This window comes from Rissa tridactyla, chromosome 3 (assembly GCF_028500815.1).
Source record: "Rissa tridactyla isolate bRisTri1 chromosome 3, bRisTri1.patW.cur.20221130, whole genome shotgun sequence".
Classification (NCBI taxonomy): domain Eukaryota; kingdom Metazoa; phylum Chordata; class Aves; order Charadriiformes; family Laridae; genus Rissa; species Rissa tridactyla.
This window is the reverse complement of record NC_071468.1, coordinates 9,385,688-9,404,203: the sequence shown is the minus strand read 5'-3', so window position 1 is coordinate 9,404,203 and position 18,516 is coordinate 9,385,688. Positions and strand designations below refer to the sequence as shown.

General features: G+C 52.7%; 2 protein-coding genes across 2 annotated transcripts in view; both read left to right on the top strand.

Annotated features, from left to right (window-relative positions):
* CFAP61 (cilia and flagella associated protein 61) overlaps positions 1-17,630 on the top strand; it is a 118,538-nt gene extending 100,908 nt beyond the window's left edge. The window contains exons 24-26 of the mRNA XM_054195833.1: positions 6,051-6,141; positions 8,760-8,931; positions 17,238-17,630. Of these exons, the coding sequence (XP_054051808.1) occupies positions 6,051-6,141; positions 8,760-8,931; positions 17,238-17,257 (283 nt within the window). The 3' untranslated portion in view covers positions 17,258-17,630. The remainder of the gene's footprint in view (positions 1-6,050; positions 6,142-8,759; positions 8,932-17,237) is intronic.
* INSM1 (INSM transcriptional repressor 1) lies at positions 10,873-12,195 on the top strand. Its single transcript, XM_054195836.1, has one exon. It carries the CDS (start codon positions 10,873-10,875, stop codon positions 12,193-12,195), a length of 1,323 nt encoding a protein of 440 aa, XP_054051811.1.
* Positions 17,631-18,516: the final 886 nt, after the last annotated feature.

Here is an 18,516-nt window from a genome sequence, read left to right as displayed (position 1 = left end):
GGTAAAAAAGCATAGGCTTCCTTTCTATGATATACTTATCAAAAAGTAGAAAAGAAATGTCAGCCTATAAATTAGTGAACGCTATCATTATTTTGTAAATCTGCCCAATGAAGTAAATCACAGGTTCATTGTCCATAAGACTATGGATTTCACTAATTACTGGGTCAGAGCAGTAGCAGAGGGTCCTAGATTAATGAATTTAACAGGAGTGACTAAAATGCACGGACAAACAGGTGTTCAGTGAGTAGAACTATAGAGCAAGGAGGTAAATAGCCTTCTTGCTACAACCATGCTGTTGGTTCAACATTTGCTTTCTTGTTCAGCAGCTGTAAGTGAATTTTAAGAAACTGTAAACCGAGGAACATTTTATGTTCTTTGTGATTAAGAACAATGCTTTCAGGTGGTGCTTTGTGGGATTTTACACAGATTAGTCTTGCTTTTTACCTACATAAATGAGCTGTCTTTCGAAATTATTGGTCAGGTGATATTTAGCAGGAAATGCCCAGTGGTTTTATTTATATTGCTTTTAACATTTTATGATCCCTGGTCCAGCTATGCAAGGTATATCTGGAAATACTCTATATCTTTTACTGGAATCACAATATCTTCGTAATTAAGGGTCTTAAAAACATCCATATAGCATCCCCAAAATAATGCATCTTCTCTTTTCCTGGCAAGATGGGACACTTCTTATGTGCACTTGTGTTGGAGAAAAGACTTTTGCTAATCTGCAAACCGTGTTTGGGAAGTAATGTCAGAATGACCTGGAAATTCAAATTGCATTGCATCCCAACTCGCCGCAGTGATTTCCTCTCCCTGCTCCCAGGAAGTGGAATTCCCTGCTCTCCATCGGCACTCCTGGTATAATTGTATTATACTTGAGCCCGTGTCAGTTGACCAGCTGCTTCGATTTCGTCTGTGTCCTTCTGGTTTGGTTCATGGTGTTTGTTGATAGCAGCCGCTTTCTTCTTACTGCCTAGGTAGTGGCAAAGGCAAGAAGGAATGAGGTATACTGCCGCAAAATCACACCAGCATTTGGGTAGTTTTCTCCATCGTGTGCCAACAGCACCAATGAGAAAGTCAGCTTCCATAAACTGCCAAAGTCATTCAAGTTTAAAGAATCCAAACGAGACGAGCTAAGGAATGACTTTGAATATTCTGAGGTCTGAGTATTTGAGAACCGATAGAGTATCTTCCAGATGTAGCTGATACAGCCTGGGGGTTTTGCATTTCAAGCATTACATTTCTTCTTCAAATAAGAAATTTAAACCCAGAAAAATGGACATCCAGCTTGAAAGTTCACTGTGTTGTACTAAGTGTGGGAAGCTATAGAGAGGAAAGGAGACTCTACGCTACTTGCAGATTAACAGGAGATTAAGTTTATCAATGACTCTGCCTTATATTGTGTACTAAAAAAATGTGTGCTGCTCTGCATATGCTTACAGTGCTGGATGATGGAAGATACAACTCTGACCAGAGTCCCACGAAGTTTAATGGGACGTAAGGCAGGTCACTAGTGAATTCCAGACCGCTTTGGGTATAAATGGATGTGATTTCAAGAGATCTGTATTAATTATTATTTGGAGACATTTAACAAAAGTCGCAAACAGATACAAACCACTTCATAGATTGTCCGAGTTTCTGAACCTGGTTGTTTCATTCCAGTTTATGTGTGTTGGTGAAAGAATGGGGATAGCAAGGAGTTGAATTTGGTTTTGTTATTGTTTCCATAAAAAAGCTTTGAGTAGCAAAAAACCAGCGTCCTCAAAATCTGTGGTTAGTAACATGCCAGTAGTCTGCAGAGGGATTTTGCAAAGGCATGATGTGGTGCAAAGGAATGGGTGCCCACCTGCCCCTCAAGCTTTTGAAAATCCCCCACCTTGTCCCGGTCTCACAGCAGGAAGAAGTCGCCGGCAGCGCAGCGAGGCAGCAGTGAGTGCCGGCAGCTTAGGGTCGTAGTTTAAATTCCCTTAACTGGATTCTACGCTAGAGAACGGAGATCTCGGCGTGCACACGCACTCTGGTAATCTGATAAACTCACCTGCAGGGAGGGATTATTCCATGTAGTTTAATGAGCCGTCAGGTCTGCATTGCCAGTGCGTAAGGTGTGCCCACAGGCCTGTCCGCGGTGGCACCGGTTATCTCTGCTGTCATCGGGCTCACGGAAGCAGCAAGAAAAGGAATGGAAGTAATTAAAAACATATTACAACCCTCATATTAAAAAGAAAACCACTATTTCTCAGGCTGCAATAATGAGATTTACTTTCGCATTAAGAGGAATGAGAAAATCAAACCTTTTTTAAAAATTGGTTTCTGTTTTGTTTGCCATGTTGGACACATTCGTATCACTGCTTTCAGTTTCTCTTTCCACCAGTGTTTTTCTTTTTTGCGGAGATGATTTCAGCTGAGATTTTCCAAGAAAAGCACCCGATATGAAATGCACGAAGTCGAAATCAACAATGGTGCTCAGAAGCCCGTCTTTAATAATATAAGTGGAAATTATTCAGGCCTTGCTTTGCTTCGTTTTCATGAAGGGAAGCCCAACTTGCACAAGTTTGGAAAACATTGCAGTGGTGTGATAGAAGTGATCTGTATGAGTATCACAGTTATGTCAAGCTTGCGAAGGATAAAATATTAGGTCTACCAGAATAGATAAGCTCACTCTACAGAGCTGGTCGTCTCCTTTCTGACATTACCTTCTTGTCACGAGGTTTAAAATTATTTATGAAAACTGCAATTACTGATTTATTTTTTTTAACTTTATATCTTGCTTTTTGTTTTGTTGTTGTATGAACCAAGGGTGTTATTCTGAAGGTTCTTCATTCAGTTTTTAAGACTTTCTGTCTTCAACATCTTGCTGTCGGCAATACATCTCGTGCCGTTAGACTGGGCTTAGATGGCAGAAACGCTGCCAGAGGTCAGTGTCAGGTCCTCGCTGCCCCTGCTTCAGAGCGCCAGGACACACTGCAGACCTACGGCAGCTTCAGAATTCGCTTTCACAGAGGCAGAAGCCTTGTTCTCTGAAAGTGGTGCGTAGTGCAGATGAAATGGAGATGAAATACAGATTGGTCTCGGACAGAAAGCCACGTGCGTGCATCCTCCATTTTTGCTTGCTAGCATTCGCCAACTTTGCCCATTTTATTTAATGCTGCATCTCTTGAAAAGGGAAAGATTCCACGTCTTTTGTACAGGACGCCACTAAATATTTTCCTCCTTCTTCCCTTTCATCTAATGTAGGCTACACATCACAAATGAGGCAGAACAGACTTTAAATATTGTTTGTCAAAGAAAGGCGAGACCAGCTTCCTAGCAACAAAAAGGATGTCGCTTATTGTCTTCAAAAGGAGACCATTTCATCCCATCTCGTTACAAATGCCTTCCCATGATAGCTTCTGTCGATATAAAAGTCTGCCAGCAGGGGATCCCCGTTAGGAAGTGACCAAGTTTGAAAACCCGTTATGCTCCTGGCAAACATTGTCATCTTGTACATATTTAGCCTGATCGCTCTGGCAGGTTATGAAAGACTAAATGGTGCAAACACATGTGGCAGATGCCGTTCTCATGATAGTTGAGGAGCCTTTGAGCCTCTGTTGGTAGCATGCCAGCTTCATCTTGTATACTGAAGAGCATTATACTTCCCAGCCTTCTACAGCTTGCCCCGGGGGACTGCTGCTGAAGTGGTAATAAAATTCAGAATGAGCCGCAGAAAGTCAACTTGTTGGTTTGGCTTCGTCAAATGGGGTTTTTCATTATTAAAAAACTTCCCTTTAGCAGCCATATGTAGATCTGCTTTCTCAAAAACACCTCGTGCCCCTTTAGAAAGGTGATCCTAACTGGAAAGATAAATAGATAAAAACTAAGATCCGGCAAAGAAAGCGAATTGTTTCTGTGAAGCCTATCTTTAAATTGCCTTTAGTCGTTACATTTCTTCAGGTGAAGGGAAGTAAAGGGAATCTGGGAGTAAATGTGGTTTACTGGTAGCTCCTCTTGAGAAAATCTATCTAGAAAATACAGACAAGACATTCTCCACTCCCCCAAAAAAGAGAGCATTTTATTTGTATTAAATACTGCAAACTGGGTGACACGTTTCAGGTTTTGAGCTCCAAATCCGTGAATATGGACAGGAACAGTTAAAAGCGCAGTGAGGGACTGAGCTGGTCACAGTAGCAGTAATGTGTAGCCTCCCTGAAACATTTTATAAACATCATTTAATGCAACATCTCAGTGAGGCAGCTGAACAACTTAACCAGGGTTAGATGTGCCTCAGTCAAGAGATGAAATCACCTTATCAGGGTTAGAATTAAGATGCCAGCTTGAAAACAAAATGTTTGGCCAGTAGAACATGGCTTTTAGCAGGGCATATCAGTAAAAATAGAGAGTCTTTAATTATCTTAATGTATTCTTGTATAACATCCCCCTTTTCCCTGCTTTGCTAATATCAACATTGAGTTACAGGTTTGTGTTGGGTGGAGTTTATTCTTATGAAGTTGAAGGGTTTTTTTAAATATTTGGGGAATATCCTGTTCGTCTGTAGTTCTCTGCACCCATTATAGGTATATTAGTTATTTAAATAAAAGATACCAAAAGCTGAGCTCATCTTTTCTAACATTTCATATCCAAATGAATAAATAGTGTCAGCAGTGGTAATGTGCTACCAGAGACTCCTAGGCTGGGCAGTACTTACCATAGCAAGAACACAGTGTTTGTAATAGCGTCAATAAATATTTATGCTATGAAAACGTCTATTGGAGAGAGCCCCACTGTGCCGGACGCTGTGCAAGTCGAGGAGAGGGCAGTCCCCGCCGGCCCGTGATACAAAGAGAAACGCAGAGGAAGGGGCACAGTGGGCGGGGGGAAGAGAGCTTATGAGGGGGATGAGTATGTAAAAAAAAAAAAACCAACAAACAAACAGTGAAGTTCTGGCAGGTGCACAAATTGTTATTAATTGTGCAGGGCATTAGTGAGAGCTGAAGTTTCACTCAAAGCGTGTGAGAGGGGAAAGCCTGCCATTTGAGATTAATGAAAGAAAAAATCTGCCAAAAGGAAACTGTACGTTAGTTTTCTGTAGTCAGAATTATTAAACTTGTGTAGCACCTTTTAAGTTGCTTTATCCGGATGTTCGTTTAAAGACTATGCAACTGAATCAAGCGATAGCTCATGCGTACTCGTGACAGCAGTGGCAAGCAGGCTGCTGCCATTCCAAAGACGAGAACGTTGGTCGCAGCCACACAAATGCTTAAAACTTCCTGGGTGACCCTGCCGACATCTGTTCAGTCATTATTGGGATGAACGCGGTGCACCTCCTGACTCCAGTTAGCATTAACAAGAATTACACACGGAGCATCTCAACTGAAGCTGTAAAAATTATTTTTCGTTATAGAGGAAAGAGAAATAAATCACAGCTCTGTAATCTAGCTGCCCCCAGTTATATTTACAGCCTTGAGGTTCTGCATCGAGTCATGTGCTCTCCATCCTTTTACTCCTTTTTCACAGAAGAATGCTGTCATGAATGCTGCCACTGAAAGAAAAAAGTTACAAGAGCTTCCTCCTAGAATAGGTTCAATTTAGCTTCAGCGTACTGGTGCAAAGAACATATTGCAACACTGTGGTGGCCTGTTTTTCTGGCCTTTATTAATCCAGAAACCTTAATGATGAACAACATTTGTGTCATTGTCTACACAAATTTAATTTGTTTATGCAGCAGTTCAGTTAATCCTGCAATCTGCTTTTCTCAAATGAGGACAGATAATGGAGACACCGTTCTTTACAGGTCTTCAGGCTTTTAAATTCTGATAAAATCAGGATTCTTCACTGGGTCTTGCCACAGCTCTGAATTAAGCCACTTTAAATGTAATTACTGAAGCTGGCTGTACATCAGGAACATCCATTAAAAGAATTGATTGACCATGCTGTTACGGGAGGCATTTTATGAACAAACGATCACGATGGGTCCAGAACTGTAATTTATAAAGGCAAAAAAGCAGGTAAATACTTTATTAGTGGTTAATGAGAGGTTCACAAGATAACTAAATTTCTTCTTTTTTAACCAGCTACTTCAGGGAACCTTGGTCCATGGCCATCTATCACGATCGGTTTATTGATCTCAAGAAGGAACTGCGCCAAATCCTGATGTCGGAACAGGTAAGAAAAATGACTGGCGAGTGCATTTTATTATTTAGGTAATTTGTTAGTGTTGTTCACTTCGGTTTCTTCTCCTGTCTTTCTCCTAAAGCTTTAAGTTTCTGCTTAGCTATTCCCTCTGGGAAACTTGAGCAGATCCTATGCCTTACAGGGCGGGGGTTCACTAAGTACAGCGTATTGTTCGGTTTCGTTTTTTGGGCATATTTGCAAATTTGCCAGTAGAACTTTAAGTTGCTTTGTTTTCCTTCACAGCATTTTGCATTATATGTGCAGTTTAGTAGAACCCAGCAGAATCTGGAGGCTTATTTGTTCAGTTATCCTTTTTTTTTTATTAATGTTCCCTAATACAAGTACACTACAGGCCATCCTAAACCTGTCTCAGCCGAGCCTAGGAGAAGTGGGTTTTTCAACATCTACCCACAGGGAATGGCTTTTGTAGGTGAAAGAGTGAAAGCAACTGGCTTTTTCAGTGATAAGTGGATTTCCTGAATAAGGATGAAATTAAAATGTTTGCTAATGCTGTTTACAGCTTTGGTCTTAGTACCGTAGACGGAGGCATAAAGTCTCGGCAGCCTGTAACTTTGCCTGCTCAACATCCAAAGCCCGCTGCACTCCATGAAAAGAACCGCTAACCCCAGATTTCCAGCAACCCCAAGAACTGCCTCCCCCCACCCCCTGCTGAATTTCTGCCTGATCTCAAACATTAATTTTCAGTCTGCACCTCGATACTTCCAACCCACTACTTGGGACCAATTTACCCTCTCTCTCCTCGTGCTGCTTTTGTTTAACGCAATGGATATACTCTGCGAGTATTTTTTAAGTATTCCCTTGCAGAGTTTTTAACTGCGCAGAAAACAAACAGAATCAACTGTAAATGGAGGGAGAGGGACAAAAGGAAGGGACGCTGCGTAGACTGTAGCCCACCCATTTCCACGGCCCAAACTGGCGGGCTGTCATATGTCACAGCTGTAGCCACACAAACGCCCGACCCCTGCCTCCTCCCAGAAGGGCTAGATGCAATTTTCCTCCTATTGTCATGACACAGAAAGCGCCTCAGTGCAGTTTTATTTTAGATTCTCTTGGAAGATATCTATAAAAGAACACGAAATTCTGTGCAGAATGGGAGGCCTGATGAGAAGTGTTTTTCTTGCCGTCATTCAACCACATTTCACATGCTGTGTGAACAACCTTAGAGAAAGGGGAATTGGTGTCCTACAAATTAAAGACTCGCTTGCCTTACCCTTTTCTTGTCACAGTAGTCCTGACACACAAAAATAGTCTCACTGAACAGACTGAAAGCACCTCTATGAGTCAGAATCGCTTACATGAACATGGATGACGGTTATCTGCATCTGAACGTAAATTTGTCTTTACTTTTTGTATTTTTACTTGGATTTTCTTCACGATGATTTTAACTATATCTACTAAATGTCATATGTTTTCCTCGGGTGTTCCTTCTAGGAGCGTTGCCAAATACATAGTAGGTACCATGCACTTACGGAATATAGCTTAAATGCCTCGGGGTTGGCTGTATTTCTGTATGCAGCAAGAGACCTGCTGTCTTTGCTTCCTGTTGCTCATATTCCAGCTCACTTCAGCATGCAGATGAACTAGGAATGAAATGTAAAACAATGAGGGGAAAATACACCTTTGAAAGAGATGCTTAAGAACTGTGAGTGTAAATACACAGAAGTCAGACACTTCTGGTTACAGTTTCCACAGAAACCAGAAATCAGTCTCATGCGTTTAGGGATAATATTTATGGCAACGTTTGCTAGTGGTAAGTAATACATGCATAGAAAAGCCAATTACAGCTGGGACAGGGACTAGGTTTTTAGCCTGCGTGTTGAAATTGCCACCCCAACGCTGCACTTGATGTATGCGCGACTCCTGCACGGGATGCTCTTGCCTGTCACTGAAAGCCGAGCGATGGCACGGGGAATGTTTACCCTTTCGCAGGATCACAAACATGTGTTTATTTCAACATGCAGAGCTCCAGCTATGCAAACATGCAGATGGCGGGGCTGGGTTTTTGCACCTCCATCAGCTGTTGAAGTATTACAGCAAACTGAGGGCACACATGTGCAGCGCGGGATTTTCTAGACAAGGCACTTGTCCTCAATAAGAAATAATGGTCTGATTTTCAAATTGCAGCTGGGGTTGCTCTGAGAAGTCAGTTAAAAGCCGCTAGTAAATTAGGGACGGGGGAGGGCGTGTGTGTGAAATTTCCTCTGGTGAGCGGTAGAAACGTGTCAGGCAACTCCGTGTCTGAAAAGGTCGGACATTTCCACATGAAGACAGTGGTTCAGTTCCACGCAAATGTGGCATCTGTGGCCACTCGCGCTGACAAGCGCGGGTAATTTTGGAGGGATCACCCACCGAGCAATGCTAGCCACCAGAACCGCCGGCCCCGGCGACCCCGGGTGGCAACCCGCGGAGCCGGTGGCCGTCCCCGCCGGTGGCCGTGGCTGTGCCCGCCGCCACCCCGCGTTCTGCCGCTGCGCCCCGACGCGTTTTCTGTCCCTGCCGCCGCACTTCACGTCTCGGGGGCGCGTCCCCCGGCGAGCAGGGCTCCCGGGGCGCCGCCGGGACGGCCGTCTGACGGCTCTGCCTTGCAGGTTCCCGGGCTGCCCCCCGCCGCCGAGCCGCCCCCGGAGGACCCCGAGGAGCAGAGCCCCTGCCCGCCGCCGCTGCGGGAGCCCGTCCTCCGTTACCTGCGCCGCCACCGCTACCACCTGCCCATGTACGCCCCGGCCAGGACGGCCGGCGCCGCACCCCCGCCGACGGCAGGTGAGACGGCAGCGGGTGAACGAGGAGCGGGGGGGGGGGTGGGGTGGGGTGGGGGCCACGGTGCGTAGCCCCGACGGGGCGAGGGTGTCTCGGTGTGCAGGCCCGACGGGGGTGGGGGGGGGTGGGGACGACACGGCGCTTGGTGTGCAGCCCCGAGGGGGGGATGGGGTGCACGGCGCTCGGTGTGCAGCCCCGACGGGGGGGGGGGGGTGGGGGGGTGGGGGCGGCGGTGGCGCGTGCCCGGCGGGCCCGCAGCTGTATGCTAATGCACAGCGGGCCGCCCCGCCCCGCCCCGCCTGTCCCACCGGGCGGCCGGAGGCGGGGGGGGGGGGGCGGAACTGCGCGGGCGGGGCGGCCCTAGAGCCCCCCCACCCCCCACCCCCTCCACCTCCTACCCGGCCCGGCCCGGCCCGGCCCGCCGACGGGGTGCCCGGGAGAGCGGCGGGCCCCGATATTCCGCCCCCCCCCGCCCCGGGCTCCCCGCGCCCCTTTGTGCCGCCCGCCGGGAGGGTCGCGCAGCTTTATGCTAATGAGGCGCACAAAGGCGGCGTGCGGGGGGGGTAAGGGGGGAGAACCGGCGCTCGCTCGCGTGCCGCCCGCGTGCCCCGCCGCCCCCCACAAAGGCGCTGCACCCCCGGGGCCGACCGGCTGCTCGCCGCGGGGGGCGGCCCCGCCACCCCCACCCCCCCCCCCCCGCCCGCTGCCGCCACCTGCCACGCGCGGAGCAGCGCCCCCCCCCCCCCCCCCCATCGCTCGCCGCAGCGCGGAGCTCCCCGCGCAAATCCCCGCGTGGGCCGCCGCGCAGCGCCGCGCCGCAGACAAAGGGTTAAGGGGGAGCGGGGCCGCCGCCCCGGTGCTCGCCCCGCAGCGGCTGCACCTGCCGGGGACCGACCGGGAGGGAGCGCGGACCCCTCCGGCCCTGCCCGCCCGCGTGTTTGCTCGTACACCGCAGTGCGGGAAAAGGGGGAGCGGGGGTGTCCCCCCGTGTCAGCTGCTGCGCCTTGTACCGAACGCGTAACGCTTCCGACGGAAACCCGGCAACCAGGCCGTGCCGTCGTGGCCGTCCAGGCAGCCAGGCCGAGCTCGGGGCTGCCGCCGGGCCAGCACCCGCGGCAGAGACGGCCCGGAGGAGCTGCGGTCCCCGCTGCCGGCGGCCCGGGCGGAGGGCGCACCGCGTAACAGGTTACCGCCGGGCCGCGGCCGCCGCTGGGCTCCTCCGTTCGCGTTCCCGCGCCGCTGCGGGAGGGGGCTGCGGTGCTGCCCGGCCGCAGCGCCGGTCCCCGCCCGCCCGCCCGGGTTGGCCGCGGCGCGCCGCGGTAGCGCGGGGTCCGTTTTTTGATCAGACCCTTCGTTAGCACCTGATGCCGGCGACGAGCACCGACGGGCCGCGCCGGCACCCTCCCGGTGGCGGGGCGCTGCCGACGGGCAGCCTCCCCCGAGAGCGACCCTCTCCCGCACCCCCGGTGCCGGCCCGCCGCCGTCGACGGTCTGCCCGCCGGGAGCGGCCGGCTGCTCGGTGCTGGACTTTGCCGGGCCGGCGGCGGGCGGTGCCGCCGCGGCTTCAGACAACGGAAGGGGACACTCGTCCGGCGGGGGCGCGGAGCTGCCGCCCGCCCCCATCCCGGTGCCGGTCGCGGTCCCGGCGGGCAGCGCCCGCCCCGGGGCGGCACACAAAGGCCCGCGCGTGCCGGGCAGGAGGCGTGCGGGAGGCGGGGCCGGGCGTGTGCCGCCGGCGGGGGCCGCGGGGGGCTCAGGTGCACCCGCTCCGCCCGCCGCCGCCGCCCGCCCGCCCGCCCGCCGCGGCGCCGCTGATTGGCCCGTCCCGCCGCCGCCGGCCCGAACAATGGCCCCGGCCCGCTTAAAGGCGGCGGCGGCCCGAGCCGGCGGTAGAGCGAGGAGCGCGCGCCCCGGCCGCCCGCCGGCGCGGAGGCGGCAACGAAGATGCCCCGGGGCTTCCTGGTGAAGCGCAGCCGGCGGCCCACCCCCGTCTCCTACCGGGCGCGCTGCTGCCGCGAAGCCGCCGGCCCGCCGCTGCCCGCCGGCGGAGCCCCGCCGCCCCCGCCGCGGGACTCGCCGCCGGTGCCGGTGCCGTTCGGGACGCCCGATGCCGCCGTGCAGGCGCTGTACAGCCCCACCCGGCCCGTCAGCAGGGACAAGTACCTGGAGCGCGGCTTCAGCCTGGGCTCGCCCGTCTCGGCCGAGTCCTTCCCCGCCCCGGCCGTACCCGCCACCATGGACCCGCTCCTCTTCGCCCCGGCCGAGCTCAAGCTCTGGGCCGCCGCCGGCCACGGCGAGCCGCCTGCCGGTCACGCCGCCACCGGCACCGGTCCCGGTCCCGGCGGAGCCCCCGCGCCGCCCGCCCCGGCCGCGCCGCCCGCCTCGGGCCGCCCACCGCCCGCCAAGCGCCCGCCGGGCGCCGCGGAGCCCGGCCGGCAGAAAGCCCCGTCGGGCAAGAAGGCGAAGGCGATCCGCAAGCTGACCTTCGAGGACGAGGTGACCACGTCGCCGGTGCTGGGGCTGCGCATCAAGGAGGGCCCGGTGGAGGCGCCGGCCAAGGCGCGGGGCGGCTGCGCTCGCCCGCTGGGCGAGTTCATCTGCCAGCTCTGCAAGGAGGAGTACGGGGACCCCTTCGCGCTGGCGCAGCACCGCTGCTCCCGCATCGTGCGGGTGGAGTACCGCTGCCCCGAGTGCGACAAGGTCTTCTCCTGCCCCGCCAACCTCGCCTCCCACCGCCGCTGGCACAAGCCGCGCCCGCCCGCCGCCAAGGGCGGCCCCGAGGCGGGCCGGGCGCCGGCGGAGGAGCCGCCGAAGGAGGCGGGCGGCAGCGGCAGCGAGCGGGACACGCCGAGCCCCGGCGGCGCTTCGGAGGCGGGCTCCGAGGAGGGGCTCTTCGAGTGCCCCCGCTGCGCCAAGCGGTTCCGCCGGCAGGCCTACCTGCGCAAGCACCTGCTGGGCCACCCGGCCCCGCCACCGGCCCCGGCACCCACCCCGGCCCCCGCCGCCCCGGAGCCCGCCGCCGAGGAGCCGCCGGCGCCGCCGCCTGCCGAGTGCCGGCTCTGCCCCGTCTGCGGGGAGACCTTCCCCAGCAAGAGCAGCCAGGAGCGGCACCTCCGCCTCCTGCACGCCGCCCAGGTCTTCCCCTGCAAGTACTGCCCGGCCACCTTCTACAGCTCGCCCGGCCTCACCCGGCACATCAACAAGTGCCACCCCTCCGAGAACCGGCAGGTCATCCTGCTGCAGGTGCCGCTGCGTCCCGCCTGCTAGAGCCGCCCGTGCCTTCCCGGGGACCGGCCCGCTCCCCGCCGGTCCCGGGGCCGGGGCCGCCCCGCCGCCGAGCGCGACCCGCGGGCTGCGCCTTGGACTCGCCACACGATTAGCTTTAATACGGCTTGTGAACTGCTGGAATCTGGCTTTACACTTAACCTTTCCGGGGTCTCTTTTTTTTTTGTTTGTTTGTTTGTTTGTTTGGGTTTTTTTTGTTTTGTTTTATTTTTAATTTTTGGTTCGCTCGTTTCGGGTTTTATAAATGTGAACAGATCAAACCGCTTGAGGAGAAATGAGAATTTCCTTTAGTGTAGCCACAAATGCCTTGACTCTGCTGTTGATGGTCTCCAGAAAATGCTGTAGAAACTGCCTTAACTGTGACATGCCAACTTTCTGTTCGTTTTGCCCTTACTAAGGTAGCTCATGAGTTGACTATCTGTATATGTTGGTTTGAGTAATTATGTTATTTATTCGCTATTTATTTATATTAATTATGAAGATTGATATTATTTGATTGCAGATATTCTAATGCGCTTTTTTGTCTCCCCCGCCTGCCATTTCACTGTGCGTTTTAGAAGATCTTTTTTTTCTAAAGGGATCTGCTAAAAAGGTTTTAACTTTTATACCTAGAATAACACACGATCTTAACCATTTTATCCTGTGCAACTGACAGCTCTTACTTTTAGATGCAATCTCTTTTTCTACACACATTATTTTCTTAACTGTTAGCTATTTATAGAGTGCTTCGATAGAACTGTTTCAACTGTATAATTATTTACTATTCAAATAAAATATTTTCAAATTCAAGCGTGCCCTTGCTGCCTCCTGCTTCTCCCTGCCGGGCTGGCCCTGGGGAGCTCTGGAGTGGGGGGGCTCTGGACTTCAGCTGTCAGGGTGCCCCGGTGGGCACCAGCCTGCTCTGCACCTTTTGATGAGATTAATTAAAAAGGAATTAAACGACGGGGGGCAGCAGAGCAGGGTGAGGTGTGTCCGGCCCTGGGGGAAGGTTGCCCCACCGTGCCAAGGGGTGTGCTGGGGCTGCTGCCCCACACCGTGGGCACCGGCTGCGGGCTGGAGCCTGAGCCCTGGCCCTGCTGTCACCTGGCGTGGACTGTCCCCGTGCTCTGCTTCTGGCCGTTGGGAAGAGCCCTGGAAGAGCTTCCAGGGACCTTCCGCTGAAAGTGTTGCAGGGAAAACAGGAGGAGGGGGGGCACCTTCAGAGGAGAAGTGGAAAACTTAGAGAAGTCCGTGCCTGTGAGAGGTTGTGCCGTTTGCCCGGGGGGGCTTTCCCATGTGCTCGTCAGTCTGAGGTGTGGGGATAAGGGTCTCTCTAGAAAAGCTGCATCCTGCTTTCGCTGTCAACTGTGGAGGCTGATGCAAGGATGGCTGAGCTTTTCCGTGCCTGATTTCAGGGCTGGAGCCCGATCCCACCTCGTCCTGCTCTGCCCCGTGGTGGGATTCCTGCAGCATCCTTCAATAACGGCAGGTTTTTGGCAAACTGGGCGTGCTAGGGCTCCCCTCCGCAACGGGGGAAGACACCAATGCATGAAAAAACTCACAGGGCAGTGACTGGGTGCGGAGCTCATCCTGTGAGACAGGACAGACATCCATAGCCTCCAGCGGGGCTCTGCGTAGGACCTGCTTGGTCCTGGGAGTGTTTTAAGCAGCAGCGGTTTGGGGTCATCGGCCCTGATGTGCACGGGTGCTCCAAGGCTTGTGCCTGCATGTGGATTTAGTCCAAAAGTAGTTTCTTACTTTCTTTTAGCCAAAATTCTTCTAATATCAGTGTCAATGGGGAAGATGTATGCTGCCCTCCCACAGGTGTCGCAGCACAGCCGTACGATCTCTCCCTTTGCCAGCAGGAGAAGCCACGGAGCCAACCTCGCGGCACGCAGATCCGCTTGGCAACCCCGAATGCAAATACCTTGTCACCTACCGCTGTGTTAAGGGACGAGTGCGGGGCTGAGAGGTCTGGGTCGGGGTGATTTGGCACGCTCCCGCTCAGGGACGGTAACGTCTTTGAGGCTTTTGCTCACTGGAAGGTTTCCAACCTGTTCCTGCCCCCTTCGCTCACCTCAAGGCTCTTGTCAGAGACGTGGCTGCTTCGCCGTGGGAAAGGCAGGTGACCTCCTGGAGCTTCCTGCAGGGAAGCTTCCCAGGAAATGTCTGAATATTTTTTGATATAGCAAAGTTTCTAGAGAAAGAAAATCTTTCTAGAGAAAGATTATTTTTTTTTTCTTCTTCTTGTTCAGTCAGGCTAAAAAGCACCAGAGCCAGTATGCTCCGGCTGCTTTGATTCCTAGGAAACCAACTTCGTTATGCCGGGACTGACTTCAGGTCTAGGCGCAGCTGTGGTTTTAGCTGTAAATTGATACACCGAAAAAGAGAACGTGGCCTCAACAACCTCGGAGATAGAGGCAGCAAAACATGCTTGGCAAGAAGTGTGGTTTTGCTTTTCCCGGCTTCCCTGGCCTTGGAAAGCCCCACGTACCGGGCTGTCACAGCCCGGTGTGTCCCAGCTGGCCGTGGGGTGGGCAGGCCGGTCTCTCCGCTCATCCCAAGCAGGAGCTCCCTGAGGGGAGTTTGACAATGCCCGTGGCAGTCCTCTCGGGCCCTTGGACACCGGCCCTTGGACCGATGGCTGGTGCATCCTTCGGAGAGGGCCCAGAGGCTCCATCTGCTGAAGTCTTTGCTCTCAGCCTGTGGCACCGACAGGCCACAAAACAACTGCTTCACCTTGGTGTCGCTTTCCCGACAGTCAAGTGAAGTCATGCCTGTTCCGGTAGGAGTCAGATAAAATCTGTTGGGGCCAGAAGAATTTCCCAGGTTTGTTGGGAAATGTCAGGGTAGCCCATGCTTTTGCATCTTCTGCTGTCGGGAACAGACATTGCAGCGGAAAGTGTGGTTAGTGGAGGCTCGTATTTCGGGGAGGAGTAAGGAGAGGCGAAACTGGAGTACTTTGTAAACTGGGCTCCGTTCACAAACAGCCCTCGAAAACAGAGGAACCATTTTTGGCGTCGCTGGGCTACAGCAGCCTCTGCAGAGCGAGCTGCTGGGCCATCCGGGCTGCATCCCGCCTTTCAGCGGCTGCAGAGCTTCGGAGAAGGTCGTTACGAGTGTGAGACACCAACCGCCCGAGAGATTTTTACGGGGAGCCATCAGCATCGCCGTTCACATCTCTTGTGACCCTGGCAGTGAAGGGCATCGCCCCACCACCAGGGGTTACGAAGCCACCCGCCCACGGCAAGCCTCCTTTGGGCGATATTTTGGGGAGGGATCTGCCTCCAGCCCTCACCACCTTGCCCCAGCGTGGCGCTGCTCCTCCCCGGCGCTGTCCCACCGCCCCGGCCCCCAGCGTAGGACCTCCGCCTGCCTCTCCTCTACCTCCAAGACCCTCAAGCCCACTTTGAGCTTGGTGGACGAGCCGAGAGCTGAGCGGTGTGGCTGAAACCGGAGCTCGACCAAGCGCCGCTCGCAGCAGCAGCAGCAGCTTCTGGGAATGCAGGTGTTGCCTTGTCGGTGCCATGGTCTCGCCATCCGTCAGCGCGCAGGCCGGCCAGCGCTGTGCAAACAAAGCCTCCTGCTGTCAGCTAACAAATCAATTTGCTGAGGACTCGCAACGCACCCAGCAGGAACAGGTTCGGGCACCACGGAAAATGCTGATCCTACCCCAAACCGTGAGGCGACTTCCAGTTCTCGGAGGCAGTTGGCGCGCAGGTAGAGCCGTCGCTCGCTCCCCGGGCGCACGGGCAGCGACGTTTGCCCGGTTTGCAAACCGCTGGAGCCTTCCTCCTCTCGGCGCGCACAAAGGGCCGAACACATGGTCTGAATCGGATTGTTTGCAAACTGAAAGGAACCAGGGAGATTAATTACAGGAACCTTCAGGGTCCTGAAAAATGCAGCTCGAACACCATCACTGAGCGGCGGGTGCAGGGCTAGCCAGACGCTGGCAAGAGCTTTTCCTACCAGCGGTGTCACCGCCAGCGCTGCCACCAGCAGAGGCTCCGTGATGCTAAAATTTTTTAGCAATTTCGGTATCACTCGCAGCCGTCAGCAAAACGGTAGATCTGTCCGTGGGCTGCCTCGCTTGGAGGAGCCGCTGGGAAAGCTTTTTGGGACGGGCTGCGCGGCAAGAGGCTGCCGGGCCTTGCCGAGGTTTTGTTTCTCGGGCGGGCGGGCGGGAGGAGATGTCCCAGGGGCTGGGGCCAAGCCCAGAAGCGGGCCGGGGACAGGGCTTTTGCGTTGGATTTCAGACCTCTTCCCCACGCAAACCTGTTTAAAACCCGCGTCCCTTTTTAATGAGCTGGCAGGGGGGAAGCGGCTCACGGAGCCGCAGGCGTTTCTGCTTCTCCGGCCCCATGTGCTGTGGGGTGCCGTGGGGTGCCGTGGGGTGATGTGAGGTGATGTAGAGCGCTGTGGGGTGATGGCGGGGGTGCCATGGAGTGATGCAGGGCGCCGTGGGGCGATGCGGGATGCAGGGGGGGTGCCGCGGGATGCCGCGGGGTGATGCATGGTGCTGTGGGGTGGTGATGCCAACACACCTCCTGTCCCGTCACCCACCTGTGAGGGTGCTGGGTCCCGGCGAGCATTTTGGGCCATTGGGGTACAGCAAATTACCTGGGGCACCCAGGCGTCTCCCCCGGGTGAAGGACCAGGGTGCGCGGGCTGCCCGCGTTTTGCCCGTTGCATCCCAAATCCTTCCGCGCAGATAAAAAGCCTCATTACGGCTTTAAATGGTTTTAATTAAATTTAGTTTACAATCCGCATGACAAAGGTCTGCCTCGTGGAAACACTTGATATGTTAATCAGCGAGATGGACATGCCAAGCGTGGCACTCCATTTCACAGGGCTGTCCTACAGATAAAGGCTCCAGGGCAGCACACCGGCAGGCTTTTTTTTTTAATTATTATTTTTTTTAATAAAATCTTATTTAATCCAAGCGCAGGGCTGAAAAGATACGTAGCATTAGCAAAGGCACAAAGATCCCGGTAATATTCTGACTCCCTCCCCCCCAAATCTTCTGATTTTGCCGTTACCCTCAGTGCCGGCAGGGAGAGAGTGACATCGGGCAGAGACGCGCGGCGGTGGCACGGGGAGAAGTTGGCCCTGCACCGGCGGAGGGGGAAACCAGCACGGGGACACTTTTCGGAAAACATCCTCCCGTTACGGTAACTTGGACATTGTTTTTTAAGAGCTGTCCGCCTGTTAAATCACCTGTTAACTTATGGGGGGGGAAAAAAAAAAAAATCATCACTATTTTTAACGAGTAATAAAACCCCTTTGCAGCATCAAAGCCTAAGCGGTTCCTCACCTTGTCTCCCACGCTCCACAGGCCTTACCCATGGCCTGAGGAGCACGGTGGTTTTCGACAAACTTAAATTTGTTAAAGCTTTTCTCAATGCGGTGGGGGAAGTTGATTTACAGCAGGTATTTCAAAGCAGAGCAAAGGCTGGGCCTGTGCTGCGCCGGGACGGTGACGCCCCCAGTCCTGAGCGGGGTTTGGGTGGCCGAGCGCTGCCCTAACAGCTTGGGGTGTTTGGGGGGGGGGATAAATGACACCATTCCGCTTCAGTTCAGAATGTTGCTTTTTTTTTTTTTTTTATGTATCATGATAAAGGACCACGTTATCGTTTTATTTGCTAATTTTACCGTTTTTCATATGTAAATTAAATGTATTGCAGTAAAAGATGAAAGAGAAAAAAAACTCAAAGGAAATGCCGTACAGCTGCATGAGATACTGACCCGGAACGTTTTATTTTAGTTATACCCATACACACACGAAATACAGACTTTATTATGTATAATAAATTATAATTCTACATAAAATATATACAAAATTATATTGCTTTTATATCACTATATTTTATATAATCTGTATAAGTATTCTTCATAATCTGTAGTAAAGTGTGTATTACACATTATATCATACTATATCAATGTGTATTATAATATATCATATTATATATTATATATTGTATAGTATTGTATAATATATATTCCACAATATATATTATATATGTGTATTATAGATTATGTATTGCCCGTTAAATAATGCATATTATAATACATTATATGCAGTACATAATATTACATATGCGTTACATATCATTATTGATACTTTATCAATATTCGTGGAATGAAATAATATCGTCTCATAAATTTTTTCTTAGCTTTGTAGCCACAATTTGCATATTACGGATTACAGAGTGTGCATTACATACATTGTACGCATGAGCTATAGTATCATATACCGTGTCGTACGTAGCGCACTGAATATTCTGCTGCATATTCTATGTGCATTATGCAATACACAGTGTAATA